The sequence below is a fragment of the Aythya fuligula genome, chromosome 3, assembly GCF_009819795.1.
Source record: "Aythya fuligula isolate bAytFul2 chromosome 3, bAytFul2.pri, whole genome shotgun sequence".
Lineage (NCBI taxonomy): Eukaryota > Metazoa > Chordata > Aves > Anseriformes > Anatidae > Aythya > Aythya fuligula.
Window position 1 is genome coordinate 32059292 of NC_045561.1, and position 17812 is coordinate 32077103.

A 17812-nucleotide genomic window follows, 5' to 3' on the forward strand; every position below is an offset into this window, starting at 1 on the left:
ATGTGTTTTTTTTTAATTTTTAGCTTCTTAAAATGATATTTAGCTTCTTGCTATAGAGTGCTTATTTTTAGAGGTTTTTAGCATGCTTGGCACAAGCTTTCAGAACTACTTTCAGCTGTATGTTTAAACACATGCAGTTGGTTATAGGGAGCCATAGCTGGTTTTGACCTTGTTTTTGTGCCTCAGGTATTGGTATAAAACTATTAGTTTGAGTTACGTTGAGTATTACTGTGATGTTATGTTGAAAATATATCATTTTAATTGTTGAAGTCGTTACATAGAGTTGAATTCTATAATACTCTTTTCTTCAAGTGTCAGTTCCTGGCTTTTCTATTCCTTCCTGCTTTTCTTTTTCCTGCTTTACTGGGGAAAAAACAAACCAATTTAAATCAACTGTAGTTGTCTGTACAGTCTATTTGTTATCATCTTTGTCTAAATTAATTTAGAGAGCAGGCTTGAGTTAAATAAAATCAGAGTTTGCAGGCAAACTTAAAGTCAGTTTGCTACAAAAAGTCTTCATAGAAGCTACAGTTGAGAAATCAAGGGATCAGTAGTCAGGAAAAATAGTTGTGGCTAAAAGCTCAGCCTGAACTTTTTTTTTTGAATGTTGTTTTAAAAATGTTTTTTTTTTATTATTATGCATTATTTTACAATTAATAATAAAGCACTTAAAACTGTGGCGCTACAAAGTTTCATGCAGCACACTGTAGAATGGAGAGCTGTGGGCTGTCACACAGTAAGATGCAGAGCAATGCAAAAAATTTTAAAGTTATTCTTTAAAATCTGAATATTCTTAAGATCCAACTGATTCATTTTCATTGTAGTAGGAAATTGGGCTTCTGAAATTGGGTAAGCTTTTCATGTACTTGTGGATTTTTGTCTTCGGTTTTATGAGGGAAGAGACTTGCTATAGTTTTTTACTCAACAAAGTGCCGAAGTATGCTTCTGCTGCATTGAAAGCTATGCTGAACTGGAAAAAAAGCTGCTCTTTAAGAACAGCAGTGTGTGGAAGGTGATATTTTGGTGTAAGTAGATTGCTTTAAATATGGAAAAAAAGCCTTTATACTGTAACAGTTTCTATCTACCTCTATGCAGAAGTGAGGAAAAAGCTTTTTATAAGCTAAGAAGCAGCAAGGCTGTAAGGATTATAAAAGGCCTGCCTGTCTGTTCTGCTCATAGCCATCCTTGGCCCATCATGAAAATATGCAGTGGCTCCTTTGTATGTTATTTTTCCTTTTTTTTTTTTTTTTCCTCCCAGTCTTGTCTCCCTCTCCCCATTTGTTCAGTTGTGAAGTTAGTATTGGCAATAGAGCCTCATCCTCTGCTCACTAACACTCACTACTGTCAGTTCAGCTGCCTCTCATCTTCCTGCCTAGCCTGATGTAAGCTCATGCTCATGGTGTTCCCCCCTGTCCTAGTATTGTTTCTCTCAGTGAACTGAGGTTTTGTTATCTTTTCAGAATTCTTTTGCATTCAAAGCAGATGTGTTGGTGCTCATTGTTCTGTTCTGTGAAGCCAAACCAGCTGCTCACTGAAGATACTCAGAGAATTGTAGATGCCCCATCCCTGGAGCTGTTCAAGGCCAGGCTGGATGTGGCTTTGGCCAACCTGATCTAGTGGGTGGCATCCCTGCCCATGTCAGGGGGGTTGGAATGAGATGATCTTTAAGGCCCCTTCCAACCTGAGCCATTCTATGATGCAGACATCTTGCAGGCCCTTGGTTGCAAGCACATGGCAGTCCGGGAGCTGCTCTGATGTGGCTGGCTGACAAAATTGCAGACCCAGGGCCTGCACGATGTCCATATATCCCAGATGTTCAGTCTGGTATTTGTGGGTGCTGTGCTATTCAACACCTTTCTCAAGGCTTCTCCTTCTCTCAAAGATGCAAATGAGTAAGGAAAGGAAAAAAGTACAGAGCCTCCTTCACAACTACATAAATCTCAGTTAGAAAGCTCCACACACAGACCAGGTATATATTGAATCTCAGAGTTTTGTAGGCCCTTCTTTAGAAGACCAGAGATGATTGTCTGTGGTGTGTTACAAACTAGCTGTGAGGAAAGTATTAGTTGGCCTTCAAGGAAATAGCAGCAGGAAGGAAAATCCATGTCCATTGTCCTTCTCTTCTGTTTCTTCCCAGTGATAATGACTTTTGGAGACAGATATGAGAGCTGCATGCTGGAGAAGCCAAACCTAGCAGTATTATGCAAGGATTCAGCTGATGTGGTCTATCACATGATGGCTCTATCCCAGCATGAGAAAAAATGAGTGATTGTAACACAAATGTAACATTTTCTGCAATTGGAGGCACGGGTTGAGATAGAGGATTTTCTGTGTTTACAGTGTCGCTGATCTGTGCTTCTCTCTGGTATAACGGTGGTTTCTTGCCTAAGCTCAGTGGCAAAAGGCAATGAGTGTTAAGCTTTCATGTATTTCTTGAAGTTGAACTTATTATTTTTCCACAGTGTCATGCTTCATGTCATGTATATGATATACATACTGGTGGGGGTGGGAGTAAGTGTGTGTATATATGTGTGTATGTTACCCTTAGGAGCCAAGGCTGCCCATTGTTTCACAGTAGAAATTTGCTGGCTGAAACAGAAGAGAAGTTGATTGCTGGACTAGTCCAACTTTACACATCTGCTTGGAAGGCAGGCTACAGATTTAGAAAATCCCTATGGATGATTCAGCAATTTTCCCTATCAGAACGGGAACCTATCTCAAGATGGAAGGCTGCCTGACCAGCAGGTACCAAGGAGAGATTGTAGGACTTCTGCATCCTCTAGTTAGCTGGAAGGGGTCAGATCCAGGGTCTTGCATCACTCAGACCTTTTCTCTATGTAGTGCAGAATGGAAGGTCCACCATGTACTCTTTCCTGGTTCCATTGTACATGATCTGGTGTGCTTGAGCCTAGGTCAGCAGCAAAGGGCTGAGGCATTTAAGTTACAGAATCACAGAATTGCCTAGGTTGGAAGAGACCTCAAGATCATCGAGTCCAACCTCTGACCTAACGCTAACAGTCCCCACTAAACCATATCCCTAAGCTCTACATCTAAACGTCTTTTGAAGACTTCCAGGGATGGTGACTCCACCACTTCCCTGGGCAGCCTGTTCCAATGCCTAACAACCCTTTCAGTAAAGAAGTTCTTCCTAACATCTAACCTAAAACTCCCCTGGCGCAACTTTAGCCCATTCCCCCTTGTCCTGTCACCAGGCACATGGGAGAACAGGCCAACCCCCACCTCGCTACAGCCTCCTTTGAGGTACCTGTAGAGAGCGATAAGGTTACCCCTGAGCCTCCTCTTCTCCAGGCTGAACAAGCCCAGCTCCCTCAGCCGCTCCTCGTAGGACTTGTTCTCCAGGCCCCTCACCAGCTTCGTCGCCCTTCTCTGCACCCGCTCAAGCACCTCGACGTCCTTCTTGTAGTGAGGGGCCCAAAACTGAACACAGTAAGTTAAGCACAAAGCAGCATTGAAAGAATTGGAGATGAGCAGTACCTTCTCCATCTTTTACCTTTCTTTCAAAAGTAGTACATTAAGCCCTGGTGTTCCACATTGCTATTCCTTTTCATTATTAAATGGTGTGTAAAGGTAGGTACCCACACTGTTTGTTGTTGGAGTTTCTAAAAATACCTTTGAGCAGTGAAAACTGCCAAAGGACTCTAAAAGTATTGAGAAATACCAGGCAGCTACAGGAGTGTTTCAGTGCTGGAAACAGGAAGAATGTGTTCTGCATCATCTTGATTCAAGGTGGCTAAGTGACCTAGAAACATAACTGTGAATCTGACAACACCTTGTATCCACAACTTTTTGAAATCTTTGTTTTACTAAGGTAAATTGTGATTTGCTTCATGTAGAACCAAAGGACTGCAGAGTTTCTACAGGCTGTTTGGAAGTGGTGCTAGGCACAAGCCTCAGGAAGGTCTGTTTGGCAGGAGTGCCAGTTTCCAAAAGTTCAGTGGAACAAGTTCTTCAGGGCTGCTGAAGATGTGTAATTCACAAACCAGCTGACACTACAGAATTAGATGTGATTCATGGTTTTCAACACACATGCTTTTATCAGAGTGGTCCTGAGGTGGTGCAGATTTAACCTGCTTCTATTTCTACCATGACAAATTATCTCAGCAGATTGTTTGCTGATGTATATTTTCTAGTATGTGTATGAGGTCATTTGATTTGGTTGTGCTTCAACGTATATTAACCAATACAAAAACCAGATCATTTACAGTATTTGTGTAGTTGTTTACAATATTTGTGTAGCTTCTGACAGTAGGTTGTCAGTGTCAATTGTCTGATTTGAAAATGTGTATGTATCAAGGATGTTTTTTTAGTTGTGTATAACTTTCTTTTAACATTAAAGCAACAGCAGTTTGGAATCTTGTTTTTAAATTTCCAAAAATTCTACAATAGGACTCATCCTTGTAAATGGAAATTCTGTGCTTAGATTTTATTTTTAGTTAAGCTAACAAATCCAGATACACCAGATGCTAGTTAAAAATGATACTCAAAACTGATGAGGTTGTAATTTGAATTGCACTTCTGAATTGCTTCACAACAATTTCCATAAATATTTTTTTTTTTTTTTTCCCCAGGAAATACGAGAGTATAGACAGTATGCCATAACCCCCTTTGAAAAAAAATGTATTGGGTAGTTTTAAGTATTTTTTAATTTAGTTTCACACTTCTAGATTACAGTGGATCTGTAGCAACTTTTATCGAACTCATACATATACATATGGATGGTATTGTTTAATTAACGTATTTATCTTTTAATTGTGCATGTAATTCTCTAACTAAATAGTATTTTTTTTTCCAGATACAGTCTGCTTTTTTTGGTTTGCTGAGCAGTCACTGGGTGTTTAAAGATAATTTAAATTAGTTTAATGTATTTAGGAGTTCAAGCATGTATTTCTTTGAAGTTATTAATGAGGAAAGGGAAAAAGAACTCTAGCAGACATTTCAATACTGAAGCACATAAATTAAAAGAATGTGAAGAGAAACTGCTAAACTGAGCCCCAAGGAAGTAATTTCAAACACCTTATAACCTGCCTTTTTATAGTTTAGACTTGTTGGAATGACAGTATTTAGCTTATATTTAAAAAAAGAAAAAAAATGCAATAGAGGGGGAAAAAAAGTTTAAGTACCATGAAATGTGGTTTGCCTTATGTCTCTGTATAAAATAACCTGTAAGTCAAATTTAAGCGCCCCAAAATGTATGCAGAAATAAGGCCTGGGAGCCAAAATTAAGGACTGGGATGGGATTGGAAAGAAGGCATGGACAACAACTGCAGATTTGCAAAAATTCACACTGAAAAATATTTCTTATAACTTGTAGTTCTAGGGAAAGCAAAATTTTAAATGTAGAGAAAAAGAAGCAAAGTGAATTTTTGAGGAGAAATCGGAGACATCCTTAAAAACCAGAGGAATGCCTCACAGACTTCAAATTTACCTACTGCAAATAGGAAAACAAGCTATTCCTAGACCTCTGGAATGCAGTCTGGGCTTTTGGTCACAGTATTATTTTTTTTTAAGTAGGCAAAGTGGTTTGGAATAGAAGATCAAGTTCTTCCAGACACTGTTGGTTCAGCCGTATGTCAGAAATTCTTCATAGCTGCTTTCTTGCAAGCTGAAGTGAACTGTAGCTGGGCTTCTTTTTACAATAAGGAATTAGATCATTTTCACATGCTTTGTCCGTGTTGATCATGGGCTGAAGTGAGGGATACAGTGTTAAGTTTGTTTGCATTTCACTGCATTCCAGGGTGACAAATGTGAGTTTCAGGGACTAAAACAAGGAACCAAGAGGAATCTCTACTTCTCATTTGAAGACTGGCTAAAGGCAGCTAAACGTAGCATCTACAGGTTTGAAGTCTAAAGATGCAAAGTTGTGTTTGACAACTAGCAAAGTCCTGGGATGAAATCACAGCCAGCAATGAAGTAAATGAATTTCGCTGTTGACTTTAGTGGAATCAGGGTTTTATACGAGTGTCTGGGCAACAGATCATATTAAAACCAGTTTAACTGTTTCATATTCCTTTACATGTGTATAGACCACTGTACATTGTCAAAATCTTTCACTGTTAAATACTTTGCAACATCGTACTGGGTTGTGATGTAGGTCATTATTTTACAGATACAGAAGTGGAGATGAGAAAAAATGCATACCTGTTCTAACCTTTTTATCCTAGCTTCTCTGTTTCTGGCGTAAACTGCATTTCACAGGTAGTCAGATGGCTATTAACTTAACTGTCTCATATCTCAATTTTTTCATCACTGATCTCAGCGCACAAGATAAGCTTACCATCTGCCAAATTATTTTAGAAATAAGACCAATGCATGATTATTTTGTTAATTGTAACATTAATTGGATTCACGACCAGTGTAACAGTGAGTCACTGTTCAGTTGAAATCTATGGTCAACTTTAGCCGTATAATTTTTGCTGAAAATCATGAGCCTTTCTCAGAAATATTGCTGTCTTTGTATTATTTGGTTTTGCTTTCTGAAACAAATCTAACACTGTTCTTGAGCAGTTTTTTGTACTATAAAATTAAGCAAGTATATGAGAAAAAGTCTATATTTAAATATTGTTTTCATTTTTTTATTGCTGTATGAAATGTAGTGATCTATATACATGCTGAGTTAATGTTGATGTATTAAATTTTTTTCTTCCTTTATTATCTGAAGTTAAAAGGCATATATTGTGACTTTCCTGGTTCTGGAATGCAAATCCAATAGAAATAGTCTTTAAGTGTTGCTCCTGCTAAACCTTAAAGTAAGTAGCGATGTCGGTAAAATCAGCAATATCTGGTCTTCATTATTAAATAAGCTGATAATAGATATCTGATAGATTTGGTAGATATTTTGGTGGATTTTAATTATTTGGTTTGGTATTTCTAGTAGAAAAATCAGCATGCCTTATTTATACTTCTTAATCTGTTGTCAAAGTTCTTTGTCAAGATTCTTTCTGCAGAGGAATTTTCCAGGTCATGACAGTGAATAAATCTTTATTAGTTCCTGTAGCTTTAGTCGGATAGCGCTGCTTTGGTTGGTTTAGCTCTGCTAAAGTGACCTTTCTATATCAGGGATCATGTACCAACACAAACATGATTAAAACTACCTCTTATTTGTTGTTTAAAGACACAATACCATGCAGTATCAAGCACAATTTCCCCAAATGTTATTCATCTGAAAATCCATGATAATGAAAACAGTTATACTGCATAACACACATGCACTTCTACCAACCAAAATTATATGACAATGTCAAGAAATAACTAAAATTCATTAAAAACTTTTGGAAATTGCTGTCATCTTGTCTTGTGTGAGTTTACCACCTTGATTGCTTAGAACATATATTTGTGTGATTTTTGTACTCAAACTATTTGTAGATGTGTCACAAATTTTTGGAAGCTATGTATCCCTAGAGTTAGACTTCCCAGCAAGTGTAACTGCTTGCTGTTGTCTCTCCTTTCCCTGGTTCTTACTCTAAATAGAAACATTCCATTTTTGTGATGAGTTTAAACAAAGGATAATCTTTGTTACTCAATTTTGTGGTATAAAAAAAATACACGGTCTGAGTTGTTTATCTAGTTCAGCTAAGAAAGTAGCTGTACATTTTGAAAGTTTAGATGTTAAAAATGTTCTTGGCCTAATATAAACATTACTTTTACCTCCAAAGCTTTTCATCACTTATTTTTTCACCATCACGACATACACTTTTTTTTTTTTTCCTCCTTCCTCTCTGGACTTCCCAGATGTGGCTAGCAGCATGCTGTTGTTGCATCACTTGACTTGAGGTGGCCACTCTGGAGAACTTGTACAAAGATTTTGATTCTGCTCTTCCCCCTCCTTCCTTCTCCCCGCCGTCGGCCTCTCCATCTTTAGGATTGCTAAATTCTGTGGCATAATTTAGTAAGAGCAGTCCCTGGGGAACTGCAGGGAGTGTATCCTCTGGCCAGTACAGTCTGTCAGAGCTTCTTGCTGCTGATATAATATGCCAAAAAGAGCTTCTGCTGAGAAATACACATACTGAAGCTGGAGTCTGGATTTAATCTTGAAATTTTCTAAGCTTGCCTGCCATAAAGTACTATGCATTTTTTTACTCTTTTTTTTTTTTTTCTTGTCAATTTAGAAAGCCTTCAGTAAATGTGGTTCAGATGGTTGTCGCACAATAACATCTCACTGTTCAAACACACAAAGGCAGAGTTTATTCTCATATAATGAGCACATCGTGCTTTCTGTGTATAACACTTGGGAAAAGTCAGTGTCTTACTACATCTGCTAGTAGTTGCATACATCTGAAGTCAATGTGCCTTACAGAGGGATAAAATGCTCTGACTTGCACATTTGTTGGCACATCCTTACAAGAAGAAAATTAAGGGTTATTTACATTGTTTATTATTTAGGAAACTCATTTCCTTAAGCATCAGAATTTGTGTTTTCTGCCATCTTTTCATAATAAAATTCTAGCTGTGCTCATCATCCATTTATATTTGTTTCGTCCTCAGAAGCAATTGTGATCTGTATCTTGTGATAATTCTTCCCACAAGCTGTGCAGAATGTCAATGCGATTCCTTTTTAGTCTTGTTTATTGCATTTTATTTGGAATTGAGGCTTATTTTACATCTTTATCATACCTTCTCTGAGGAATTTTATCTGTAACTGAACAGTCAGAGTCTGGCTTTCCTCTGCATGGGTTCTTCACTGCCTTTGTTTTAACTTTATTGGTATAGATGCCTTTGAAGTCCTTCCTTGTTATTTTCTCCCAACCCTTTATATATAGTAATATTTTGAGTTTTATCTTTTCATCCATTTTTGTACACTGGAAACTTTCACCACACTGATGCTGGAGACTCTTGGTTGGCTGCAGTCAATGTAAGTGTCAGTAAAGCACATGACAAGTTCTCATCGCTTCTGATGACTGTGTTTCTGATTTTCTTGATTAGTGCTCAATTTCATCTACAGTCCAGGTACCCAGACTGAGTTCTCCTCTGTCCCTGTTTAATAACTAGTAATTGCCTTGTCTTTTGTGCATTTTTCTATTTGTACATAAGTCTAATTTCTAAACAGGTAATAAACTTAAAAAGTATTTTCTGACTTTTTCTGAGAAGCTGTGTTCTCACCTGTGAGATCATATTTCTGAAATAGTTTCCTTAACATAAGCTGTAGTGACAAAACTTTGATAGCACATCTGTATCTACACAAAATCCTTATGGTAGAGTTACTTGCTCATTGCATTATTTTTTTCATAATCGTGACTCAAACTATCAGAATCTCAAGGGTAGACAGTTTTTTCTTTATTGGCGTATTTACTTTTTAGTTGTTGCATTCCTATATGACAGACTTCTGCTTAATTCAGACAAGGCCATAAGCATATTCTCAGAATCAATTTCTTTTGCTTAAATGAATGTTATATGTAAGACCAAATTAGAATTGAAGATTTTCTGAAGTACTGTAACAAAACTTCATATACTTCTCAATGACTTATTTAACTGAAATGGGGTGATACCAAACAGTGTATGTGGTGGTAGACTTCAAAAGGGCATACCATAATGTATACCCAAGAAAAAAATGTGCATCTGTTCTGTTCCATCTTTTTGCTCATTTTAAGCTTGCAACACTGTTTTATAATTTGGAGTTTCTTACTAGCCTCTTGTAAGATAAGTCTTTTAAGTCTTTTCAGATTTCAAGTAAATTATATCAACCGACTGAGCTCTTTGTCTGCTGTTTTGTTTAATATGCTAAAGAATTTGAGTAGATTAGCGATGCATGGTTTTTCTTTGCAGCAGCTGTGCTCATTTGCCTTTATCGTGTAACATCCATCGTGGGAGTTTACATTTCTATTTTTAATTGTCATTTCAGCATACTTTTCAAATATTGAAGTCTATCTGATGGGTGGGTAGATTAGAAATTGTCGCTAATTAATGCATCTTTCTCAGTAAATTTTGTTATTATCTATAATGTCAGCATAACATTCAATAACGTGCCACTAGCCTATGATAAAAGCAATTTTCCAATAGAAAATGAAATGTGGATTAGGGAAAAGAGATCATACATTCATTTAACTGAAGATTGTGTATTGAACTTGCAGCAAAGAAGCTCTCGATCTGCTTAAGGAGGTTTGCCATTAACTACTGAATTTCATGTTGAATCACTATTGCAACATAGCATTGAAGGTTACATTTTTAATGCAGATATTTGTGCAAATGCAAATCAGTACAAATCTTTTAAAATCTCAATTAATAATGAGCTTGATACCCTCCCTGACTTAAAAACTTATGTGAATGTAGTATCATCAAATTTAGTGCCCCGGGGGAAGTAAGTAAATAAATCAGCCAGAACAAGTCAGCAAGACACCTAGGCGGTGTTTTTTTCCTTTTTTTTTTTTTTTTTTTTTTTTTTTTTTTTTGTCTCCTTGGATTTTGCTGGTAAGAGATGCCTGGCAGGATGAATATATATGTATGGCTGAGAACCTGTATAAAATCATTTGGATATTGAATTACTTCATACGGAATCATGAAGAGTTTCATTGGTTAAATGTTTATGAATGTATGCATAAGATGAATCATTTGTAGCTTCTAGTTTACAATTTTGGTACATGAAGAGTGAAGTTCACAAATTGTTAGTGTGAGGCCATGTACTCACATCTATTTCTTGTTTATTTTTGTATCATAACTGATTTTTCTGAAGTTCGCACGTAGTTACCTCATGCATTGATTTCCTTTGAGGATAGTTAATACTCTGTGAAGATTTTGTAGATTTTCTAGAGTTGTATCTTGATGACACTTTGGGAAGAAGGTAGACCAAACTTCCCGTGCTCATTCTGATGAAAAAAATCTAGTAGGCAAACTTTTTTTCCTCCAATGATAAAATTAACATCTGTATAATTTAATGGCTTTTCAGGAGGATTGTTCTCCAAGTTTAGTATTTGCTTTTGTTATATGAGAACCGTTACCTGCTGTTGCATAACCTGTTTGCAAGAACAGTAGCTTCCATTGTGTTGTGTGAATATGCATATTTATTTTTATTTTGTATATGAATATTCAACCAACATTTATTTTGCTTTAAGCCCTTTTTCTGATTTTTGACACTTAGGAAACAAATCATTGCTTATGATTCTGGAAAACTCAGTATACTACCTTTGTTTAGAAACATGGAGGAATGTTTGTAAATCTACATGTTTCCGTTTATCATGTGTGCAGAAGATGTAATGGAGCAATGAAGTCATAATTTCCTAGCTTAGTTTGGAAACAGTTCATAAAGCTTTCGTTTGGCTATTATGCCAGTTCATGCTAACAAAAGTTTCTAACCTATGAGCAATTCAGGTGAGTCTCCAAATACAGAGATAGCTTTATTAGTCAACACTTAAGAGTAGGTAATCCCTGCAAGAGTCTTCAACAAGGATTTGACTGCTGAAGTTGTGTTTAACTAAGTTGAGCAAAGCTTGTAGTTACGGATGAAAATTCATGTTTTACAATGTTTGTGTGGGAATTTTTAAGTAATTGCGATTCCATGCTTACCTCTCTTTAAGTCTTGGTGTAGGTGAAGTGTCTTTATTAATCTGTAGTAAAATTTGTAGTATCGTTGTGGTCAAGTAAAATCTAGTATGTGATGTAAATAACACCTTAGCCTATTTAGTTGAGGGGGGGAGCATCCAACCAACCAGAAACTAAATAACTTGAAGATGTTATTTGAAAACAAGTTACACATATCCAAACAACGATCTCTGCAAACTTTAGCCTGGGGAGAATATTATTACAAAGACATAAAGCTAAGGCAGGTTTATAATGAAAATGCAAATGTAACCCAAGTTACTCTTGGACACGTAGTTTTCAGTGACAGCTTTTCAATGCTCAACCTATATTTTATTGACAAGATTTTGATTATACATTAGAAACAAATTTTTGTACATAAAATCAACTTTTGCAGAATCTTTGAGATGGTGAGAAGAAAAAAAAAAAGCTTGAACACTTCCTCTCTTTCATCTTTTGTGACTGGTAGTACATAGTGAAATAGGCCACACTTGATTAATGTTGGGTATGATAATGTAAAGGGCTTTGAAGAAATCCCATATGTTCATCATCAACTGGGAAGTTAAACTTTTTCTTGTATATTTAAAAAAAAAAAAAAAAAAAGGAAAAATCAGACAAGAAACCTAAGGAGGAAACAGCTGGCAAAGGTCAGGCTGAACTAGCAACTGAATTTTAATAATTTACGGGGCAGGGGGGATTTTGTTTTATTTTCATGCCTTTTAAACTGTCCTGTATATTTTCTTTATCTCATAATTTTAGAAAAATGCTAGGTTTTCTTCTCCATTTGGCTGTTCATTCTGAATTTGAGAAGAGGTAGAGAAGAAGCAATTTCTAGGTTTGTATAAAAACAGCATGCTAGCAATTCAGATATTTTTATTTTATTTTTTTTTTTTAAGCATTGCTAGCTAGGAGCCAAGAAAGGAGCATCAGACTTACAGTAAATAAAATGAAGAAAGCAGCCTGAGACAGGCTTGTCTTATTTAGTCTAGACAGTACTTTTCATGCCAAACGTTGCTGGTCTCATTTCTGCTTGCCAGAGTTACTCTGATACATAGCATTCCTGGTCTGCTTGTATCAAGCAAGAGAGCTTTCTTTTTGTATGATGGCTAGTTGTAAAAGTTTGTTCTCCTTTTGCAGTGCTGTTATTAGCGTCTTTAATTTTGTTTGTTAAAAATGTGATTAGACATTTATCTTCCTCTTGTATACTTCAGCTATGGAAAGTTTTTGTTGAGTTTATTGAAGTTAAAGTCAGTTTGGACTATCAAATTACAAACTGCTGGATAGTTTAGTGACGTAAGCCTATGTAATACGAAAATCTTGTTTAGTTTTGGCTGTTTCATGCAAAATACAAAGATTGGAGCTAACCATTGTATCTTCTTAATCTGTGTGACAGAGGGAATATTAGTACTACTTCAGTATTTTGTATTGCAATGACCAGGGGCTCAACTCAGTTGTGTAGTATTCAAGTGTGCAGTAAGCAACATGGTAAAGCTGGGAAGCATTAAAATACATTTGCTTGTGGTGGTGGTTGTTGTTAATAGATGAGAGCTATTTCTCACTTAACGTTAAGTGTAGTAGCTGTAAGTCGATGAGTATGCCTTTCATTTCTCTGTTTTAAATTATGAAAGTCTAGTGAGGAGTGGCTGTGACCTACTTTGAATATCCTCTTGTTGGTTGTAGCAATGTAGAACCACCTATTGCTGGTGGCCTTGAACCTGGAGTAGTTGTTTATTTCCTTTATTGTTTAAATCCTTCTATTGTGCTACTTTTTCTTTAATTTGGGGTATTCAAACAATGGCACAGTCAGTGCCTGGCATTCCTACTTGCTGAGCATAGCAGCAGGCTTGGATTTTGCTTTGGACCATGGGTTCCTGGTGCAGCAGATGAGCATGGATATGGTGCCTGGGCCCCCACACAAAGACAGAAGCCCTGTGAGGGGAGGGGCCCAGGCCGAGCTCCAGAATTTGTCAGAGGCTACCCATTGGGAAAGGGGAAGAAGCGTTTGTACTTGAGGCTGGGAGGAGGGTTATTTGGCAAGCTGGCACCAACAGTGATGGCATCAAATGCTTCTTCAGAGTGTTGTAGTAGAGCTGCGAATACCTTTTCTGTAATAGGTCTTGGGGTGATGTTTGTTACCCAACTAGGCCTAAAATGTTTCCTTGTGGCATCTTACATTTATATTAATCTTTTTCAGTGTTAACATTACTCGCCTTCTCTCTGAACCAACAAATCTCTCCTCTGTCTTCTGAGGTCAGAGTTGGAAGGGATAGTTCTGAAGACTTCTTTTACAGGGTGTGTGTGTGTGTGTGTATATATATATATGTGTGTGTGTGTGTGTATATATATATATATATATATATACACACACACACAAGGAACAAAATGCTCTCATTGTGTTACTGAGCCCACCAGAAATCATACTGTCTTACTTAGAAGTTCTGCAACACTGAAGGTTCCCCTCTGTGCTGGTCTAAGAAGAAAACTGGGTTGTCCACTAGCATCTGTACCCAAGCCATTAATACTAGAACCATGTGCTTGCTCTCATATGGCTCCCATGATGTAGTTGAAAAATTGTGTCCTTGATTCTAGGGGAAGATGCAGCATCACAGTTAGGTATGCAATGTCCTTTTCATTGTAAACTAACATCTTTAGGAACTAGGTCATGTTGAGAAGAATTTGAATACCAAAAGAGCAGTCAGAACACAGGGATCTCATATATACTTTGATGTTTGACCCCATCAATCTTCTACTGGAATTGCACTCAAGCAAAACTAGTTGAGCTGGTCAGATGGCTGGCAAAAACATGCTGCCAGTTAGCTTGAATCTATACTAATAGCAGATACCTAAGACTGAGTTGTTTTTAAACATGTGGAGTACTTTTATGCATACCTAAAGTCAAGATCCTTGCTAGTTATACACCAAGAAGATCAAAATTGATAGAAAATGTTCAAGAGTCTAGACAACCCTTAACTTAGGTGCAAACTTGGCTTCATCTTCTGCTTTTCAGTTTTATGCTGCAAACTGTTGTAAGCATGCACCTTAATATATGAGTAGGGGATTTACTCCTTGCTGAAACTAAGAGTACCAACTCACACATGAGACAAAGGCATTTCCTTTAAAGAACAAGAATTTCTGGAGCAGGGATTACAGCTTTCCAATGTACTTCTAAGTAAACTACTCTTTTGCAGAGCAAAGCATACTCTTCTACTGCCTTAGTATTAATTAGTTAATAATTAATATAAAATAAACCAAGGAAGAAAAATGCAGTACCTGAGAAGGAAGAAGGAGGTAACATTTTTAGATTCTGACAGTAGATCTTAGCCTCCAGTCTGTGGCATTCCCTTGGTATGGTGCATGGGCTCTTTTTTTTTTATTTCAAGTGTCACGATGGACTCTGTAGGTTGATAGGATTGGGCTACAGTGTGGCTGTTTATGTGATAAAAGGAGATTTTTTTTATGTTATAGCCTTAACAGAAGACAGACAGGCATTCAAACGGCAATGTCTGTGTACAATCAAGCAAGGAACACCATACAATGTAAAACACATATAAGTAACTTTTAACAGGTTGCTGTAATGTAGACTTTTGTAGTATGTTGACTCCTGCTGTCAAGGGGTGCTTACACATCCCATCAGAAAGATTCAGCGTAAGCCCTCTTATGTCTGGGTACAGAAAAGGATATCCTTATACACAGGCCTCAAACGAGATCTGTAGAGAAACCAGGTTGTGCAGGAAGGATTGTAGTGACTCTTCAAGGAAATTCAAGTCATTAGGTAAACAGTATTGAAGGTGTTGTCTTCAGCTTTCTCTCCAGCTGAGGTATTCTTGGTGAGAGTGTCAGCTTGTTTTGAGTTCTGAGCCTGACCTCCAACATCGCTGATGCCTCTCTTTGATCTGGTATGTAGGAAGCCTAAAGACAACGCTGAAGGTATTCTGTCTTAATTTGGGAATGGACTTTTACTGAATATAATGAGACTGTGTAAGTACTGTATTAGAAAATTTTGGTTTGGAGATAGTCTGATTTTGTTTCTGTTGCATGTGAGAGTCAGAATTTCTGTACTAACAACTGCACTTTTCTAAAGCTGATCCAACTTAATAAGAGTCTGTGTAGGACAAAACCCTATTGTCTGTCCTAACCACAAATCCACTGGTTACAGCAGTTACTAAGCATCCTCAAATAACATAACTAAGGAATCAGGCTTTGCTTTGGAGATAGGGTCTGGCTCCAGCTCCAAATGTAGGAAAACAATACTGTAGTCATCTGTCTTCTTGCTCGGCTGAAACTTCTTCAGTCTCATCACTGTGGGGAAGTGCTGCCCAGCATCTTCTATGATTTAGGGCCCATGCCTTATTCTGAGGACAGCTATTTGCCTTACAGAGCTCTGACTTTTTGAGGGATCTCTGTTAAAAAGCCTATAATTTTCCCATATTTCCACTTCTGCCGACCAAACATACTACAGACCCTCAGTGGAGAAGAGCATGAGGGATCACAGCATCCAACTCCTTGTGCCTTCAGTTCAGCAAAGGATAGTGTAATCCTATATAGCCACTGCTACTAGGTTAGTGATTGATAATATTATCTTGAGGAACATGTATCTCTGCAGTGTGATCTACACTAGCTACAACTTCTTGATGATTTGCTCTTACTAGATTTGTTAATTGAAGACCTGTTACGACTACTTGCTCAGCAGTGGCACCATGCAACCCAGTGCCCCAAACTAGTTTTCAGTTTCATTTCCTGTGACTACCAACTACGTGATTTGCTCCCTTGCTTGTTCAACGTTGGGTGGTACTGTGGAGGGTGGGAAAGACAGATTTTAGGTTAGAAAATAAATGGTTCCTACTTCTGGTAGTATATAGGTAAATAATATTGGTTTGGGGGAATAGGAGGGGGGAATTCCTACTGAAAGTTGGCAAGGTCTTGTACAGTGAGAAGCTAACAACAAAAGTAAGGAACTGGTAATGTCTATGAGAGAATCAGTGAGCTTGAAGGAATAATCTTGTTTGACAAGAAGCGGAAATAATTTTGCTATGAAGGAAAGTCGTGGTTGTAGGACATCTGTCAGAGATATTCAATAGTGTAGGCAAGGAGAAAGTGGATGGGGGAAGTAAAGTGGAGCTGGGAAACAGGGATGGACCTTCTGATGAGATGGGGGAAAAGACTGAAGTAGGGGAGGAGTAGCAGTGTTCTTATGGCTAGCTAGGTATGGTGGGGAACGGAACAAGGTTTCTGGGAACAGAGGGAAAGTCAGCTGGGCATAGGTTTTAAGTTCTGTACTTAGTGTAAAATAACATTTTTAGGAAATGGGATTAAATGCATTGCTGCTTTTCTGACCAGTCTGGAAAGCTATGTGTTTAACAAAGCTGAGCTCCAACTCATGATTTTTGAGGAAGGCTTTTTCCCATTCTTCCCTGCTTTCTGAGCTGGTACTTCTTATCAGAAAAGAGTTGATGTAATCCCTGTAGTCTCTATTAGGTTGTTAAGTATTTGTTAGCTGACACAACAATGAGAATGCTAAATGCATGGAAAATCACATGCTTAATCTGAAACTAGTAAACTTCCCAAATCATCTTTTGAGAACTTGGAGTACAGATGAATGTCTTTATTTTTTACCATTTTTTAAAAGTCTAATTTATTAATTCTTACATCATTCTGCCTCTTCTGTTTGTTTCCTAAAACAGGATGATACCCCTTTCATCTCAGACGTTGATGATGAATCTTCATCATGGCCAAACACAGGAATATGTGATCAAACCCAAATATTATCCAGTAAAAAAAGTGATTTCAGGAGAGCAATCCACTGAGGGCTCATTACCACTGAGACTGGGCCAGGATCAACTTGCATCACCTTTCCAATGTGAGTACAACCGCAGAAAGCATACTGTAAGCTTTTTTTTTTTTTTTTTTTTTTTTTAAGATCTTGAAAACTTCTGTTCATCTGAATTGCAGTAACACTTCAAAAAAAAAAAAAGTCTAAATAATTAAATGATATAATTCTCAGATTAGCAAATACACTAACATTCTCTATCCTGTTGAGACGCAAAACAGATTTCCTGTATGGGGGAAAAAATAAAAGCAACCTGATTCACTGCTGGACTGTCATGAAGCTATTTCTAGATGATAGCTTTTCCTTCAGATAAAAGACACTTTGTGAACACACTTTGTTGACGCTTGTTGAAGTAGGCATAGTTGAGAGTGTATTCAGCTTAAGATGACAGCTTCCCTTACTTCAATATGATGGATACCCTTCTAGGAAAGCTGGAGTCCAAGACTGTGGTCTTACTGG

At 37.4% G+C, this 17812-nt stretch overlaps 1 protein-coding gene across 3 annotated transcripts in view; it reads left to right on the forward strand.

Moving 5' to 3' along the window:
* Positions 1-17812, forward strand: part of LTBP1 (latent transforming growth factor beta binding protein 1) — a 199938-nt gene that overhangs the window by 34234 nt on the left and 147892 nt on the right. For all 3 annotated transcript variants that reach the window (XM_032185002.1, XM_032185001.1, XM_032185003.1), the window contains exon 3: positions 17208-17383. In XM_032185002.1, the coding sequence (XP_032040893.1) occupies positions 17208-17383 (176 nt within the window). The remainder of the gene's footprint in view (positions 1-17207; positions 17384-17812) is intronic.